General features: G+C 50.5%; 1 protein-coding gene across 3 annotated transcripts in view; it reads left to right on the top strand.

Annotated features, from left to right (window-relative positions):
• Positions 1-19,240, top strand: part of CTIF (cap binding complex dependent translation initiation factor) — a 146,847-nt gene that overhangs the window by 122,624 nt on the left and 4,983 nt on the right. For all 3 annotated transcript variants that reach the window (XM_038123495.1, XM_038123494.1, XM_038123493.1), the window contains 2 exons: positions 2,293-2,448; positions 17,761-17,814. In XM_038123495.1, coding sequence (XP_037979423.1) covers positions 2,293-2,448; positions 17,761-17,814 — 210 coding nt within the window. The remainder of the gene's footprint in view (positions 1-2,292; positions 2,449-17,760; positions 17,815-19,240) is intronic.

Raw genomic sequence — 19,240 nt, 5'->3', positions numbered from 1 at the left:
ACAGAATTTCCAGGTGGTTGGTGAGTTTGTTGGTTTGGGGTTTTCTTACAGAAAATACTTTTTTTAAAAGGCAATATTGAAGAGCCATTTTTTTTTCTTGCAGGGGTGCAGAGCAGGACATGTTTGAAGCAGGAGTGGGAAAGAGTTTCCTGCAGTGTTTTTTATTCTTTCCCAGTAATCTGGGACTGCAGAGCTTGTGCAGTTATCCCAAGCTGCTAGGAATTTCACAGCATGCCCCAGGGATCCCAAAATACAGCACAGCTCCCCAGGTACACAAGTGTAGAGCTTCCAGGCCCAGGCAGGACAGGAGGTGCTGGAGGGCATCCAGGCTGGGAGAGGGAGGATGATTTGGGGGCTGGAGCTGACTGGGATGCTGCATGAGATGCAGGAGACAGTGCCAGGAGATGGAGAGGAATCCAGGAAAAGCTCCAGGGTTCACAGGAAAACTTTCTGTGTGCTGTATAGGTGGATGGGGCAGGTGAGGGGCATGGGATACTCGGGTTTTTAATTTATCATTAATCAGGATATCCTATCTCTTTGACTTCTTTTTTTTTTCATTAAATTTCAATTGAAAACTCCAGAACAAGTAATTGGGTAACCTTGGAGTGATAACCAGAGCTGGCAAATAGCTCCTCTGTCACTGCCCAGGGACGGGCTGCTTAATGAAAGGATGAACTCTGCAAACTCCCCCGGAGAGTCTGGGGAGACCTAACAGGATTTGGCTGCAGGTTGACTTCGAAGTCGCAGACACAGTTGGGCAACTGACTTATGGAAATGGGTGTAGAGAGGAATTAGTCATCGCTGTTTGGTTAATAAGTGCCTCGGCTATTTTACAAGTCTTTTTTCCTGCATATGCAAATACATATTTTATTTTTCCTTTTGTAATGAAACATATAAATAGCTCCTGCCTTGGATCTTCTGTGCATACAGTTGTGTCATGAAAATGATCGTCGTGCTTGTGCCTGGCTTTCTTTAGCAGCTGCTTCACTTAGCTTTGTTCTAAAAGGAAGATCTCCTGTGTGTTGTCCAGGGCAAGAGAGCAAACTTTGGTGTGGTGGTTTTTATATCTCCCCAGCTTTGCAGAGAGCAGCTGCAGGTCAGAGTATTTGCAGCAGTGAAGCCCTTTGTCTCAGGCAGTAGGAATAAACTGAGATGAGAAAGATAGAAGGTAATTTATTTAGTTGCTGGATTTCAAAGGTTGTGCAACCTGCGCTGGAAACACATGGTGTGGAGAACGAACTTGTCCTCTTCTTCAGTATTCCCCTGCTTAGTGTCTACTGAATTTTAGTGTCAAGGAAAGCTCACTATGGAGACAGACAAGAAAAGTCGCGTGGGATGTCATGCAAGAACCTCTGCAGCATCTCTTAGAGCCCAGGGAAACCTTCTTGACTCTGAGCATGATGCAATCCCTTGTGCCATCCTCTAGAAGGGGTTTTTTATGGTTTTCTATGTTGCCTTGTGCTGTTTGCCACGTGTTTCCATCACACATATCCTTTTCATACCTAGCCTTTGGACAAACCCCTTCTTTCCCCACCTGGAGGTCTGATGAAGAGGCAGCTGTCTCCCTGTGTGCTTCCTCCTGATGCTGACCCATAAATCACGTCACTGGGATAATCCTTAGTCATAGCAACCATCAGCTCAGGCTCAGGGTGACCTTTTAATGCCAAGCCCAGGCTGCCCTGATCTTCTGGTCGGGCAGGGAGCCAGTCTCTGCCATTATTTTGTGAGACACCAGAGAGCAGCCAGATCATTAGGATGCTCCTGGCCAGACACTGGGTCTGCTGAAGATACTGGAATGAATGGGCTGGGCAGGTTAACCTGGACCACCAAGCCCAGGATGGCCACCGTCATTTCCCCTGCATTTTGTTTAACTTCTTTGTTGCTGCTTTTTTTCAGTCCTGGTGGTGCTGGCTTCTTCCCTCCTCGCCAAAAAATCCAGCCATCCAAACCTAACACAGTGGTGCATCTGGAAAAGTTACCCTGTGTCTGTCCGGGGGGACAGTAGAGCACAGAGGGCAGACACCATCTCTGGTGCAAGCTGTGGCAGTTATTGCAGGAGTTGGTGATATTTCTGCAGTACCTGCTTTCTGGTGGCTTTGCTCTGTTGAAATTGCAGCCGCTCCGCGCGCGTTGAGTAATCTCCCCACTGTTACTAAAGAGTCAGTCTGTCTGTCTGTCCTCCCCCCACCCCAAGTTTCAATTTCCTCCTAATTCCCTCTCTAGACAGCCATTGTCTCTGCCGTGGTGGCGTGGTGTTGCTGATGCAGTCTCTTGTGTCTGTGCCTCTTGCAGAAGGATTTCTCCATGCGGGAGGAGCTGCAGCAGCGGGACGTGGAACGCTGGCTGGGGTTCATCACCTTCCTCTGCGAGGTCTTCGGCACCATGAGGAGCAGCACCGGGGAGCCCTTCCGAGTCCTCGTCTGCCCCATCTATACCTGCCTCAGGGAGGTAAATGCCTTCCCACCTTGTCTTTACCCACCAGTGGGACAAGCTGTTGGCTGCTGCACGGAGATGCCCATGGTCCATGGAAAGGCTGTGGCTGCTCCATCCCTGGAAATGCCCAAGGCCAGGCTGGACAGGGTTTGGAGCAGCCTGGGATAGTGGAAGGTGTCCCTGCCCATAGCAGAGTGTCAGAACTAGATAGAGGTGCTTTGAGGCCCTTCCAACCCAAACCATTCTGGGATTCCATCTTTGCTCTATAATTCCTGGAGGTTTGCTCTTCCAGCACTTCGCACTTCAAAAGTACTTACATCTGCAGGCGTGCTTGGCTCTTCCTGCATATTGTCTTTCTGCTCGTTAAAGCACAATAATTAAAGCACACACTCCCTTTGTCCAGTGGCTAGGAGGGACTGAAGTTGGAATGGCAAACCAAGCACTGTCGTTTGCAAATTCCAGTGTTGTGAAAATCCCCACCTAAGCAGCTTAAACAGCTTCTTAGAGCAGGTGAAGCCACCTGAATAGATGAGACAGACCAAGGAGAGGAAGGAGGGAGAGAAAGGAAGTCCCTAATGTCCTTAGACCCAACCCAGTGCAGTAGAAACCCAGCCCGGTCACCAGGCTTGGGGATTTTTCAGAACCTGATTTCCTGATGAGCTCGTTGTCCAGCTCCCCATGGCTCAGAGTGGTGGCAGAAACATCTGTGAGTACATACAGAAAAGACAATTCAAGTGTTAGTGTTCCGTAGAGGAGGAGAGGGCTTCCTTCCATCCTGTTTTAAAGATGGCTTTGTCTCCTGCTGGTGCCTGTAGAAGATTTTCTCAGAAAAACCCGCCTTGTTGCCCAGAGTTGGAGCTGTGAATCTCAAATTGTCAGTGGTGCTTCTGTCAGGCCATAAATAACTCACTGTAAAATAAGTTCTCCGCTAGACCTCAGGCAAGGGAAGGATAAAGAAAGTGCTGGTGATTACTTTTTTTACATGCATGGGAAGTTTCCTCTGAATGCAAACGCTCCATAAACATTTTGTCTGGGTGTAGTACTGTGGGCAGAGCTCACAGATGGTGACTGGAGCAGTGAGGAGTGCAGGCCTCATGATAAGGCAGACATATCCAGAGGCGGAGATGGGAGAGGGATGCTAAGAATAGCCGAACTTCCCCAAAATCTCTGCCCACTGAGGCATGTGTCACCTTCTGGGGAAGATCTTGACGTCTAGCAAAGCCCCCATGCCCATCCGCTTCCCATTGTAATCGTGACACAGCACAGCCCTGATTCTGCCAGAGTTTTTCCCTGCCCACTCCTGTCTGCCCTCGCCGTGCTGTCACTGTCCCTCCTGTCACCCTTCTGCTCTGTGGGGACATGGTGGTGAGCTAGAGGTGTGCGGAAGGACATGAATTTCATATATCAAGGATATTTTTTGCTACAGGGCAGCTCCATAAAAAGATTCACTAATTATATCAAGATGTCATGCGTAAATTTGCTCTTAAAAATACATCTCTGTTCCTTAGCAGGACAGGTCTGTCCCTGTGGTGTTGTTTGTCACAGATGACTTTACTAGGTGAACTTTAATAGTGAGATGATCTTTAGGTCCCTTCCAACCCAAGCTACTCTGTGATTCTAAGAGGACTCTTAACTTTGCTGGCATGGGTGAGCCTGACTCTTCTGGCTCCCCTGCCCCAAAATGCTTGCTCTGTGGCTGCTCTCTCTGCAGTGCTTTGACCTTGATTCACCCCTCTTCCATGGCTCTGGAATGGGTTTTCATTCTGCTGCCTTTTTTTGTCATTGTCAGCTAATCCTGCTGCACAGGGCCAGCCGGGGGAAAGGGTCACCGATTTATCAGCAGTGCCAGGCTCTGGTTGGCAGATGGTTGCCAGGGCCAAAGGTGGGCTGCAGACACAGTCAGGGAGGTGGGGGTGTGCTTTCCCAGCTGCCCCCCAGGGAGGACAGGGATATCTGCACAGGCTGGCCCTGCTGGGTGCTCTGTGAGAATGTGGAAGGTCCCTGACTGTGCAGACTGCTCATCCCTTGGTGTTCCCACAGACCACATGGGCTGGTGTCCCAGCAGAGGAGGGGGTGTCACCATGGCCTTTAGAGTTTGGGACTCCCACATGCCTCAGGACAGGCTCACAAGGTGTAGAAGCACTCACCATGGGTTTTTTCCCCTTCTGCTTATCAGAACATACATCCCCAAATAAAGTCTCAGCCCCTCACCCCTAATTCCTTTCATATTGAGTGTTCCCCAGCAAGCTCCCTCTGTGCTGCCGACAGTCCTGCATATCTCCTTCTGCCTCCATCCACCCATCCTTAGACCATAAATCATTAGCAGAGGCAAGATAACATCTCTCCCTTTGCCTGTCCTTTCAGGTCACTCGCTTTTTAGTTTCTCTTTTCTTTTTTTTTTTTTCTTCCTTTTCCCTTTTCCTTTATAGCTCTGGCAGACTCAGCCAAAGGTCAGCAGTGAGGCAGTGAGCAAGAGGAAGGGGAAAATTGCCTGATGACTGTGGAAGGAATGTCTCTTCCCTTCCTCCTGCAAAGCTTCCTCTCTCCAGCTCCTTTCCCCCCAAATAAAAGCTTATTCACACCATCATTAGCTGGGTGGGAAGGGGTGAGGGTGGCCATGAGGACATCAGTGCTGGGTAGGGAGGAGCTGGGGACATGGCTGGGGCATTGGGTGACAATGCCAGTGCTATTTATCGATCAGTGTGGATGGGTTGGTTTTGTGGGCTGGGAAAAAAAAAAAAAAAAAAAAGACGAGTTCATTTCAGGTGAGGCTGGAGTGATAAGTGCTGGGGCTTGCTGGCTGATTGACCCAGCACCCATTGCTGTCCTCAGGGAAGCAGACAGGCCTCATGTCAGACAAAGCAGTGGGTGTTTAACCATGGCAAAGGAAATCTGGGTCAGAGCTGCCACCTCACCCAGACAGTCTTTGTGGAACCAAAGGAGTAGCTGTGCCCTTTGGCTCAAGCACAGTCCAGCCAAATTCCCCTCCCAAAGGGCACTGCTGCATCCTCCTCCATCACTTGAGCTTGAAATGGGGGGAGAAGGAAGGGACTGCCAACACATCCAACACTGTAATGGCATCTCCCAGGAGCAGAATCCCTACCAAATGAAAAAGTTTAATTTCCATAACTGTTTTGAGGGGTTTGGGGTGAGGTTTGTGCAGGCGGAGAGTGTGTCCTCACAGTGAGGTCTGGTGAGGTCAGCGTTGGGATTTTAGGCAAAGAGGGGGTTTGCCAAGGGAAGTAAAAGGTGAGTCCAGCTCTCGTTAAAATGGTTTAATGGAGCACAGTGCATTTGGATGATAGTTTGGACTAAAATACATGCAGTGGAACAGTGCATATTTTAGGTTGGAGAAGGGCAATGGATACCCAAGGCTGGCCCAAAGATCAGACCTGGAGACAACAGGGGAAAGGAGGGAGAGCCTTTTGCAGATGAGAATGAGAGGACTATTGCAGCCCTCAGATCTGGGAAGCCTGGGAAAAGAATAACAAAGCAGAGATGTTAAATAGAAATAAAAGCACTTTCCTCCTATTCTTCCCTCAGAGCTTCGGGGAATCGAGGGCGAGCTGGAAGAGGGCATTGTTCCTGGGATAAAGGCTTTCCCCAGGGATGGTTATGCTGCAGCCAGGGCACTGTGGGTTTGACCCTTGCCTGCTTCCAGACCTGGCTGTTCTCACTTGGGAACGGTGGTGGCATCTTGCAGTACCACATTCTTCCATGAGCCTTTTATTTGGTGAAAGCACTTTTAGCACTGTTAGGAAGTTGTTCTGTCTCCTGGGCATGATGGTCTTAAGCAAGAGTGATGTCCCATTCTCTCCTTCCAGCCCTACAAGCCCTCTTGACTATGGCCTCAGTTTATTTCACAAAAGCACTCTAAATTTGTCCCTGAACATCTCCTTCCAGGATGGTGAGACGTGAACATGCTGACATGTTTCCTGCTCCAAAGCCTGTGCCCCATGTCCAAACACCAAGGACCATGCTGAGCCATGCTCCAGCAATGCTCCATGTTGCATGTCCCCCAAAAACAGCTAAAACCAAAAGAAGAACCAAGGGACTTTTTGGTTCTTGCAGCCTGACCATATTTTTTCTTTTCTGTGGCCTTTGGCAGAGTCAGCAAAATGGAGAGAATGGGTGGTTAAGGCAAGGAAGCAGCAAATGTCAGCTGAACCATCAGAGCCCTGTGCGCAGTGCAAGAAGTGCCCCGTGGCTACTGAAGATGTGGACATAATAAATAATATTATTTGCCATCTATTGTTCACTGATTGTCACCACTTTTGCCTTCCCTAGCTCTTCCCTAAGCACGGTTGGAGCTGTCTGTCCCTCATCCAGCTCTGTGCTCCCATGTCTGTGTGTGAGTCAGCAGGGTGGCCGTGGGCCACCCCAGTTCAGTGCCCTCCCAGTTTCATCCTCTGTTGCTGCTGGGGAGGAGGAACATTAGGACTAGATCCTGAGGGGCTCAGCCCAGTTTTAGGTGACATCTGAGATCTGCAGGGAAGCAGGGATCACAGCCAGTGTGGCTGCTGATGGGTGTTCTTGGGAGGTTTGCCTCCTCTGTCTGTCTCGTCCTCAGTGGATGTTGTTGGGACACCAACCCAGGAGGTGCCCCTGGGGCTGGGAGCTGCCACCTCCCTGCCAGCCCCCTGCCAGGAGCAGCCACTTCCAGCCCGGGTGTTTGATGCCAAGTGCTGCTTTGGATGCATTTGTTTGTTCTTACAATGCCATTTAGCAGCCAGGTAACCTGAGCAGTTGCCTATGGCAGCAGAGCAGGGAGGTGGAAAAACTGGCTCGAGGGACTCAGGCTCAAGGTGATGCCATGTGGCAATAATGTCACTGTGGTCTCTCAAGGCACCTCCCAAGCTGGTGTCCCATACAGGCAGGCAGCACAGGGAGGGCTCTGCCCCCTCTCACTCCCCATATAACCCTATCCCACCCCTTAGCCATGTCACTGTGCTCTTCTCCTGCACAGGGCTGATCTTTTGTTGAAAGTTTTAAGTTTCCTCTTGACATTTTGCTTCCCCCCACTGAGGCCCCTCTCATTAGCAACTCCTTGAATACATTTCAGTACATCCCAGATTTGCTGTCAACTTTCAAACTTCATGAGATTGCTCTTTTTACCTCCTCCAGGTCACGGATAAGGATGCTGAATAGAGCAGGTCCTGGGATAACAACTTGGTAGTTGTTACCATTCCTGGCCTTCAGGCAGAGTTGGGTTGGAACCCAATGGCTACAAGCCTCTGAGCCCAACCATCCCACCCATTTTTTACCCATCTGGTTGTCCTGGCTTGGATACAAAGGGACTGGATTATCAGGGGTGACAGGGAGCTGCCTTGGCTCCCATCCCACTCTGAGCCTTGGACAGGGCTGCTGGGGCAGGTTCAGAGCAAACCCCAGGAAGCAGCTCATCACAGAAAGGCTAATTAAACTGCAAAACTTTGTGCAGGAGGCTGCAGGACCAATTCACAGACATCCCTCCAGCTTGAGGGGATTACTGCTTCTGAGGCTGTGTACCCCAGGGGTACCCCCTTTAGAGGGATGCAGTCATTGGCCTGACCCAAGACAGATGATTTTAGGATCCTAATACCAGTCCTGGGCACCGAGGGCAGCTCCCAGGCGCTGTGAATCAGCAGGGATCAGACCCAGCAGGCTGGCAGCAGGCAGGACAGTTGCTTCTCTGCAGGAGTTGTCTCCTACCTCCAGTCTGGTTGGCAGAGACAGTCCCATTTCAGCATCGTTTAAAATCTTGGCATGCTCCCATCGCTTCCCTGCCTTGGTACACGCTGCTGACTGAAAGCCTCGGGGTGGTGGTGCAGGGAGGATAAATACTCCCTGTCTAATTGCCTTCCCCCTACGTCTGAGTCTGCGGTGCAGCGAGTAGACGGGTATCCACTCCCCTCCCTTCTCTTAGTGCCTGTTATCTCCTGGGGCCATGCTGCGTAATTTAGCAAAATATTCTAACACAGTAATTAACGTCTGAACTTCAAGAGGGCACTGCCTTTTCACTGTCTCCTTCAGAGGAAGAAAAAGGAAAACCTTCCCGGCTGCAGTCGGATGAGCAAGGAGGGTGGTGCTCTTTGGAAAAGAAAATTGTATCTTTTAACGTGGGTTGTGTTTTGTTAATCACTCTCACTTTTTAAAAAGCATCAGCCTTTTGAGTTGAAGAAAGGGTCTTTGACAGTATAATGAGATGCTAGGATTTTTAATATTACTCTCCGAGTCAGAGAGTGAAACAGAGTTTTTGCTTTATCAAATGAGCAAAGGCACCAAGGGGCTCAGATCTTGACCCCACACCACACTTCCACTCAGGAAAGCTCCATGAGGGCAGATCTGAATGGAGAAAATATGTCTTTTATGAGAAGGGGACTTAGATCCTCACACAAGTCCCCTTCTGGTCCCCCCTATCTGGTTCTGCAAAAAACCAAAGATTTGGTCTCCAGTCCAGTGGGACTGGGGGAAACTGGGAAGTGTTTTGTGTGGGGGAAGGATGGAGGAGGAATGTGGGCATGGGAGGGAAGGGATTTCAGAGAAGGAGTGAAAAAGGGGGACTGGGGCTCAGGAACACCGGCAGGAAGGAGAAATGAGGAGAACAAGTGGGGAATTGTCTTGGGAGTCCAGGAGATGTGGGTTGAAGACGTGGAAGGTCTGGGAGGAAGGTCTGGGATTTGGAGCAAGTGGGGCATGTTGATATAAAGGGGATATGGACTTCCAGAGCCATGACAGAAGGCAGAGTGCAGGAGCAGAGTCTGCAAAGAGGAAGGGTGGATGCCTGTCTGTAGGACCACGAAGGGCAGGGGTGGATGTCCCTGTAACCTCTGTGCCTGCCATACATTAAAATACAATTAACCATGCAAAAAGCTCCCACGCCGCCAGACCCCCATAGCTGTGCTAGCAAAACCACTCCTATGAATGCAGCTTGTTTGGGAAACAACAGATTTCCTTTAATCCTGGTCATTTTGATCAAAGGGCATAGTTAAGGTGGAGGAGGTTAGGTGTTATTTGGGAGCAGATGAGGACAGGCCAAACCAGGGAGGGCTGCCCAGTGCCTGTAAGCCCATCTGCCCTGTTGAGTATTGTGTGTGCAGGAACATATTCTTGGAAAGCCACAGGACTCATTTAGTGCCAGCACTAAAACCGCGATGTTGTATCTTGAATAGAGGAGGGAAAATGCCACCCTCGTTTCTCTGGGACCCGTGGAGAAGTCAGAGGAAGCAATTTGTGCAGATAAAGAAGTGAAGTCAGATACCATCTCACAGGATGGTCCCTCCTCCTCGCGTGGCTTTGTTTTTCTCCCTTGCCCTCCGCACCAGGCATTGTTAGTTCCCAAAAACCCTTTCAATGGGATGTAAACACAACTATTTGCGTCTGCCGCTGCGCGCTGGCTGCCTCTGCAGAGCCAGGAAAGCGCAGAGCCTCCGGCCAGCCAGGGTGGAGCCCGCTGCAATCAAGCACCATGGTCTCGCCACTGTTTCTTTCCATGTTTTGTGTTTCCCCGGGACCCTTGGGATGAGATCACATCCTCCTCTCCCAGGGTTATTATGTCTTCGGACGGGCAGGATGAAGCCAGTCGTCTGGGTGGCTTGAACTCCCTGTGCACCCAGACCGGGTGGCTCTGGTCCGTCTGTCCGTCTGTCCTGCTCACCTTCAGATCCTGGAGGTCCACCTCCAGCCAGGGGATGTGTAACCACCAGGCTACTGTTGGATTGCAGCGTCTGGGTTGATGAGTGACCAAATTTTCTTCATCATTGTCTCCAGTAATTGCCTCTAAATGGTTTCCATCTTCTCAGGAATTTCTTCTGCCTGTTCCAGATCCGGGGAGAGAGAGTGTCGTGTTTCATGGTTTCCCTTGCCTACAGTGGAAAGGAGTAGGAGGAGTTTCCCACGACTGGGTACAGGATTTTGTTCCTCTAGCCTTAATTCAATTTGCTTTTAAGTATCTCTTAGTTCCTCAGGAGCCTGACAAGGAGGATAACCAACATTTTGGTTTACTCAGTGCAATAAACAAACTAATCTCTTCTTACCATCCTCCCAGGGAGTCCTGGTTGTGTAATAGGAGAACAGAAATCTCCTCCTGAGCTGAGGGGAGCACATAAATGTAAAGGGAGTTGGTGCCACCAAAACTCATTTAGGTTGTCCAAAGTCTGTTAGAGAAAGTGTCTGCTGTGGACATGGCTCTGATGCAGCTGTGCTGGGACAAGCAGGTCAGCACAGACCTCCTTGCCCCCTGTGCCACTTCGTCTGGGCAGTTGCTTGTGGGATCAGCAGTGGCCTGTGCTGGTGAACTTTTCCTAATGAAGCAGCAGGAGCTGCTGTCAGACATTCTCACCCAGGCTGAGACCACAACATCCCAGTCAGGCAACTGGGAAGAGGGTTCCCTCCATGTGACACATGGTCTGGTGGCACCTTTTGCATCTTCTGTAGCCTTGAAGACTTCCCAGATCCCCAGAGAGGTGTGAGCAGAAGGGAATGGGGAGAGAAGCACCATTGCTAGTGTAAGGAGCTGGACACAAACTGCATCTCACAGCTCAGCTGTGTTTTTAAATTCCAACAAATCCCATTTTGGAGCATGGCAGAGCCTGTGCCTTGTGCAGAGATCAGCACAGGCAGCTCCATAAGGGAAAGGTTTTCCCCAAAACTGTGTGTTTGGGCAACCTCAGCATCAAATGGGAGAGCAGAAACGATTTCACCTATGCCTCTGAGCTTCTAGAAGTCTGTTTCCATGGGCTCACTTGTTTCTTCTCCAGAGAAAGACAATCTCATATGACTTCCCTCGCTTCCAGAGGGGGACTCAGTACCCATTTAGAGGGGGTGGTGCTGGCACAGCTTGTTGGTGGGTACAGGATGAGCTCAGCTGACCTTCTGATGTCCTGGGTCAAGGAACTGATACATCTGATGGTAGCAAATCGTAGAAATCCACCACTGGCCCTGTGGTGGAGCATTTTGCAATCACTCATCCCCACAGCCTTGTTTGTACTTTGCATTTTCCCAAGTCACGGTGGTTTTCTCCATCCTGTGTCCTGTGACAAGAGGAGAAGTGGAGCTGTACCATTGCCTGTGTCTCAGAGAAGTGTGTGACTGTCCCCATGCAGAGCCATGCAGTCCCATGGATCTTATCTTAGGCATCTTCCTTAAAGACTTGTGACAGTAGGTCAATAAGGGGCTGCTGGAAAGGCAGAAAATTGCTATTGATGTCTGTCTGTAGAGAGCCTGTGAAGCAGAATTGGCCTGGGCTCCCAGGAGGACCCACCTAGGAGATTGTGGGGATTCCAGGAGGTTTTGGGAGCAGGAGTTCCCCAGCTGTGATCCATTAGAGCTCTAAGACTGCCTGCAGAGCTGTGTTAGCACCTAAACTGCACTGTCAGATATAGGGGATGATCACAGAACCACAGAATGCTTTGGCGTGGAAAGACCATTTAAAGCTCTTCCCATTCCACGCCCTGCCATGGGCAGGGTCACCTTCCACTATCCCAGGTTGCTCCAAGCTCCAAGTCCAGCCTGTCCTGGGACACTTCCAGGGATCCAGGGGCAGCCACAGCTTCTCTGGGAAACGTGTGCCGGGTCTCACCACCCTCATTGTAAACAAACTCTTCTACCTATTTAGTCTGAATCTCCCCTTTTTTAGATGAAAACTATCACCCCTTATCCTGTTGCTGCAGTCCCCACTAAAAACTGAGTCCTTATCTTTCTTATAAGCTCCCTTCATAAGGGTTGTCCATGATGATCCCAACCGCAGAGCTGGAACAGATCCGTCTGTCAGAGGACCAAGTCCATCATGGTCCTTCCCATGGCACCTTCTGGTTAAAAGCAGGACTGGGAAGCACCATCTCTCTCCCACACTTCCAGTACAGTATGTCCACTCTGCTTAAGCTCCAAGTGGCACAAATAACTCATCTTCTTGAAGGAAATGTGTCTCCCTTTTCCCCGTGGCCTTGCTCCACACCGGCAAGCTGACTGCTGCACCTGGGCCATGCGTTTGCAGCACGCTGGTTCCCCTGAGGTCATGCTCCACAGTCCCCGGGAAGGGGGAATAACTGGGAGGCACCTCCTCGTGACCCAGGTGTGGATGAAAAGCATACCTGTGGGCAGCCTCAGCCCCAAGGCTGCCTGGGTGTCCGTGCGTGTTGCCACTGGACGCGTGAACCCGAGATGCCCGTCGGGGAGCCGGGGCGAGCGGCGCGTGGGCTGCGGTCAGCCCGGCTTTCCCTGGGTCTCATCCCAGCCTCTCTGTGGCTCTGGGTGGATATTTTCCAGGTTTCTTGTGCTTTCACGCTGGAGTCATCACCAAGGCGTCATAAAACGCTGCATGCTAAGGGGTAGTTAGTGGCCAGCATTGCTTATGTGTCATTTTGCAAGCGATATCGTACACAGTAATTAGCACTGTGCCTTGCAGGAGGAGTGTCATTGCATCTGGAAAGGGTAATGCGTGCCTTGGGCTGCTCCCACCCCATCTCCTGGGGAGAGTTGCTGAAGAACGCAATTAAACCTGTGTGGTTTAGTGATAAGGGGTGGTGGGACGGGTTCTCCTGTCCTCCTCGTGGTGTGGGCACCCCTGAGAATACCCTGTAAGCACTTCAGCTTCTCAGCAGGCCAGGCGATCTCAGAAAGCAGATAATAAACCCAAATATTTGGGGTGAGTCCCATTGTATTCGCTTTTTGGTTTGCTCTTGGTGGCCTGCACCCCATACACATGCATCTCTTGCTGTTCAGGAGGACCAAGCTGGCTCTGTCTGTGATGAGGCATAGCTGCAGTTTTAGGGCTCCTTTGGTCCTTCAGCCATGGCTGCACGTCCACCTTGTGTGGCTTATCTCTGCAGAGCTGTGAAGAGAAGGCTCTGGGGCCACAGAGGCCGGGGGAGATGGGTCTCAGTAGCACACCATGGATACCAGTTGAGCTCAAGAGCCACCTTGCAAGGCACTGCAACTCACCACAACACACAGCACTTGCAGGAGCAGACCCTAAAATTTAGTTTGGGTTCCTTATGCAAATATCTAGCACCTGGAGCCCGCCTGGGCACACTGGCTCTGCAGAGGACCTTGTCCAGTGCTCATCTCTCCGAGTGACATGGAAATTTGAATGAGGAGGCGCCTGATATCTCACACCAGTCTGCAAGGCAGCGAGTCCAGCACCAGAAACAAAAGTGAGAAGCCTTTCGCAACTGAGGCTGGGTATTATATGACTGGCCGGGCAGATTCTGGCATGCAGCCTCCTCTCTTAGGAAATCAGGCAGACTCTTTGTCTGCTCTCCAGCAGGAACTGCTGCTTTCATTGCCCAGCTTCGCCCGATACAGGGGAAACCGGCTGGAGAGCAAAGGGAAGTTTTTCTCGCAGACAGACCCAGCCTCCAGGGGATGATTACAGGTTAAACGGAGGAGCTCATGAGTCCCAGCTCACCTGCCCTCTTGTCTGCCTCATGCTCCTCTTTCAGATCCCTTGTCCACGTCCACCAGCTGGTTTGAACCCTGTGGGATACTGGTGGAGAGGGATGGGATGTTGCCCACAGTGGGATTTGGGCAGAGGCACACAGCAGGGAGGAGCGGCTATAAATAGTTAAATAAATAATAATTCCAATGTGGGAGTGCTAATTTAATGGGTATAGAGTGTTTACCTTAAAATATTTTAAGTAAATATGAATTAGATTGCAAACAGTGAATGCAGTTGGCTGGGTGGTCACACAAGTGCTGGGACTTCAGGACTGTGATTTCCGTGGAGCTCTCAAAACATTTTCACTTTTTTCCCTTTTTTTTTTCTTTTTTCAGCCCTGGTTAGGTCTGACTCAGGGGTCACAGAGCTTTGGGAGACACTGTGCTCTGGCTGAAGGAACCACCCCAGGTTTTGAGTGCCTGATGCTCACATGGGGCACCATCAGTGGGGATGAAATACCCTTTGAGAAATACATGCAAGTTGTCATTGATGGGTGAGGACGTCCGTGATGGGACCCCAGGCAGCACAGTCCTTGCAGTCAGCAAGGTTCAGTGCCCATGCCAGGCTCCCTGATCTGCTCCTGCTCCGTCATGCAGGAGTCAGAAGCAAATACTGCCTACACCCCAGCACGCTACAAACGTGGTCAGACACACAGAGAAACAGTGGCATCATTCTGATCCTCCAGGCTTCAGTCCATTGCACTGATGAAAGTGGCTGGCAGCCACCTGTGGCCATGGATTTGGACTCTGGTTCTCCAGAGCACCAGCAGATCTCACTGCTGGGCTGTCCCTCATGCACAGGAATGTGCCTGGGCTTGGTGGGCAGGCTGTGGGCCTCCCCAGCCTGCATGTCTCAGGCAGAGGCTCACCTGTAGTGCCTCAAACTGGTGTCTCTTGGTAGCCTGCTGGAGCAGTGGAGCATGTGGTACTTGGGTGGACAAGGTGGGGCACATGGTGCCTCTGGAGCAATGGAGCTGGTGGATCCGGGGTGGATGAGGTGCAGTGCTTGGTACCTGGATGGACAAGGTGGAGCACATGGTGTCTCCATGGACAAAGTGGAGCACATGGTGTCTCCATGGACAAGGTGGAGGAGCACATGGTGTCTCCATGGACAAGGTGGAGCACATGGTGTCTCCATGGACAAGGTGGAGGAGCACAGGGTGTCTCCTTGGACAAGGTGGAGCACATGGTGTCTCCATGGACAAAGTGGAGCACATGGTGTCTCCATGGACAAGGTGGAGGAGCACATGGTGTCTCCATGGACAAGGTGGAGCACATGGTGTCTCCATGGACAAAGTGGAGCACGTGGTGTCTCCATGGACAAGGTGGAGCACATGGTGTCTCCTTGGACAAGGTGGAGGAGCACATGGTGTCTCCATGGACAAGGTGGAGGAGCACAGGGTGTCTCCATGGACAAGGTGGAGCACGTGGTGTCTCCATGGACAAGGTGGAGGAGCACAGGGTGTCTCCATGGACAAGGTGGAGCACGTGGTGTCTCCATGGACAAGGTGGAGCAGCACATGGTGTCTCCATGGACAAGGTGGAGCACGTGGTGTCTCCATGGACAAGGTGGAGGAGCACGTGGTGTCTCCATGGACAAGGTGGAGCACATGGTGTCTCCATGGACAAAGTGGAGCACGTGGTGTCTCCATGGACAAAGTGGAGCACGTGGTGTCTCCATGGACAAGGTGGAAGAGCGCATGGTGTCTGATGGACAAAGTGGAGCACGTGGTGTCTCCATGGACAAGGTGGAGGAGCACATGGTGTCTCCATGGACAAGGTGGAGCACATGGCACCGTGATGGACACACTGGAGCACACACATTCTCCTCGTTCAGCCAAGGCACATCAGATGAAGATCAGGTGTCCATGAGGGCAGCGTTGAAGTTGGAGGGTGCCTGCCCAGGGCTGGGGGTAGGATGTGTTCTCTGTTTCATCAGAGGTAGGTGAGACTGTTCCTCATTAGCCAAGTATCTGAGCAGTTGACGGGATATGTTCATCCTCACAAACACATTTTGAGGTAGGGAAGCATGTCCCAGCCCTGTGTGTGGGAAGCTGGGGCTAGTGAATTTGCATCCTTTCTATGAGCACATATCCTAGAGAGAGAGCAGGCTCACTGAGGAGACCATGGCAGAGGAAGGGCTGGAGTCAATCCTTACTCTACTTTCATGCTTAGTTTTTGTGTTATGTTCTTTACTAAAGAATACCAAAAATAAGAAAGGTGTTTTTAAAAGGTATTGTCTGTTACTTTATTTGCAGCTCTGCTTCATGCCATGCTCATAAGCTAAATATCCCAGGAGGGGATATCAGGACTACTGTCTGTTTATATTTTTCCCTAACTGATATGTTTTTTTCATTGTTGGTGTTGGGTTTAAAGTAATCTCATGTTTTCTTGTGAAGAATCTGAACTGTTTGTGAGAACTTATCTCAGAGCCCTCGGCTTGGGCTTAACCAACATTTTCCAAACAACTTTGCAGAAAGATAAACTGGGGAGCAGGGGGTGGGGTAGAAAAAAAAAACCTGTTGGGTGATTTGAAAAACCCTGGCTAACAAGAAGCTTTGGCTAACAAGAGGGACAGAGTGCTCAGTGAGATGCTGTGAACACCATCTTCAACCAATTTGCTTTCTGTCAAAAACAGAAGACAAAGCTCTGAAAGCAGTGGTAATTCCTTGCATTACCTCTTCTTTCCCCTGTCCATTTTCCAGCCAACGTGGAGCTGGTAAACAGACATTTATCTGTAGAGGAAAGGAAACATGGAAAAATAAGAATGGGATGGAGAGATGTTAAGGCCTAGAGTCACAATTCTAATTTTAACTAATGGATATGACTTTGGAGGAACATTTAGTTACACTGAGCGATTTTTATATGGGCAGTTTAATCAGTTCAACTGCTTTTAAAAAATTTGCTTCTCTCTAATGAATGTCAGATGATAGTGAAGCCAGTTTTCCCATCTTTTCTCCTGTTGCTCAGTGTTTACTGCGCACAGGGATTAGCTCAGGGCCATCAGGGCTTGTTCATTCCAAAATGGTGGGATGGAAGTGGCTGTAGCTTTGAGTGTTCCTGGTACCTGTAGTTGTCATAAAGATGAGAACAAAGAAAAGTCCTATTTTTGATCCCGTTTTGAGGGTCCTTGCTCGTGGTTTCAGTGTTTGCGGGGTGAGACATGCTGAGCTCCTACACTTTGCCATTGTCAGGTGGAGCTGTTGACCCTCGCTGCACACCCTGAATCTGAACCAAGAGAGATGAGCATCTTCCTGCACCTTGCTGTGCCATGCCCAACAACATTTTGCGTCTTTCCTGAAAGCTGCTCCTGCTTGCAAGCTCGTGTTTGTAACACAGAGTTTATGGAGAGCAGAGCAGGGTTGGAGTTGGTGCACCTGAGACTCCGTAGTTTCATTGGCACCCCTGCCCTTGCAGCATTGTGTAACCTGCCTAGAAGGAGCCATATTAATTACAGTGAATTGGATGTAGCTCAGGCACTTTTGTGCCTGTCAGAAGTGTCCCCACGGGGATGGAGAGGTTCAGGGATGGGTGACAGAGCCCTTCCTTTCCAAACAGCCACTCCTAGTCTATGCTACTCCAGTGCTGTTGACTGAAGGCTGCATTTATTCCCTGAGTGTGCGAAACGAGTGTTTTCTCGCTGCCTGCCATGGGATAAAAAAAAGCAATGTAACCTAAACAAAATCTATTATGAAAGTTGTTAATCTAAATTTTACCCCTTGTTTTGTCACTGCTTACTTCCGATTTTTATGTGGACAATCTGTTTTCTTCCCTCCTTCTGATTTTGTATCCTTTCCTTCTGGAAGTGTCAAAAGCCAAGCTGGACAAAGACATAGAAGGAAAGTTGTAATGGAGGAGGAGGAGGAAAAAGATCATGCATTTCTCACTGTTTGTGTCTTCTGTCTTTTGCAGTTGTTGCAATCTCAGGATGTGAAGGAAGATGCCGTGCTTTGCTGCTCCATGGAGGTAGGGAAGCACCTCTACATCTGCCCTGATTTCATTGCTTTACCCCTTCCATCCTTGCCCATGCATGTGTCAAGCAGCTGTTTGTTTCCAGACCCAACAGCTGTGTGGCCTCTGTGCATTTTGGAATGATCAAATGGTTTGGATTGGAAGGAACCTTTGGAGGTCATTTAGTCCAACCCATCTGCAATGATCATGAACACTTTCCACTATCCCAGGTGGCTCCAAGCCCTGTCCAGCCTGGCCTGGGACACTGCCAGGGATGCAGGGACAGCCACAGCTGCTCTGGGCACCCTGGGCCAGGGCCTGCCCACCCTCCCAGCCAGCAATTCCTGCCCAATATCCCATCTGGGCCTGCCCTCTGGCCCTGGGAAGCCATTGCCTGGCTGCTGGCCCTGCATGCCTTGTCCCCAGTGCCTGGGCAGCCCTCCTGGAGTCCCTGCAGGCCCTGGCAGGGGCTCGCAGGTGTCCCTGGAGCCTTCTCTGGTGCAGCTGAACAGCCCCAGCTGTGCCAGGCTGGCTGCAGAGCAGAGGGGCTCCAGCCCTTGGAGCTCCATGGCCTCCTCTGGGCCTCACTCCAGCACATCAATGCTTTTCCTGTTTGGAGGCCCCCAGAGGTGGATTCAGGATCCCAGGTGGGGTCTCACAAGAACAGTTCAGGTGGAAGACCACTGTGAGATAAGAGCCCTTGAGGCTCTGTCACTGGGCTCCTGGTGCATGCAAATGGATGAAGGAAGTTTGGTACCTGGGGTCCCGTCCCAATATTATATCATCCTTGTTCCTTCAGATCTCACCCTCCAGTAACTTTTTAATCACAGAAAAAGCTGTATTGGAGCAAAAGCTGCCTCATGACTCTCTGTGCTCAGCGGCAGTTTTGCAGAGAGGGAAATGACTGGACATGGCACTCAGTGCTCTGGTCTGGCTGACAAGGTGGTGATCAGTCACAAGTTGGACTCAGTGACCTTGGGGGTCTCTTCCAACCTAACTGATTCTACGATTCTGTGAATTCTAGCAGAATTCTATTGGTTACTTTTTTTTTGGGAGGTGATGGGCCCACGGGGACAGATTCTTTTCTTGCAGAGAGCTGTTGAAGTTGCAGCCTGAATAGTTAAATTCAGCAAAGCACATGAGGAGGCCGATTTGATTTTCAAGGTGAGGGCTTGGGGGAGCTCTGCTTTAGGGAGCCTCCCACAGACTCATCACTGTCCACCCCAAACTTGTACCTTCTCTGTGGAACCACCTAGGGCTTGTGCTGCTCAGTGGAGGCTCTCCAAGGAGTAATTGTTTTAGAAAAAGCCCTTGGCTGTCTCTAGCAAAGCAGCACGACAGGTATAAATGCAGATCTCGGCAGGGCAGGATTTGTTATGCACACAGGCGCGTTCTGCTTATTCCAGCTAATGACTGGGAGTCACTGGGAGCTCTGAATCAG

Source organism: Motacilla alba, chromosome Z, assembly GCF_015832195.1.
Source record: "Motacilla alba alba isolate MOTALB_02 chromosome Z, Motacilla_alba_V1.0_pri, whole genome shotgun sequence".
Taxonomy (NCBI): Eukaryota; Metazoa; Chordata; class Aves; order Passeriformes; family Motacillidae; genus Motacilla; species Motacilla alba.
The sequence above is the reverse complement of the archived record's forward strand: the minus strand, read 5'-3'. Positions and strand labels throughout refer to the sequence as shown.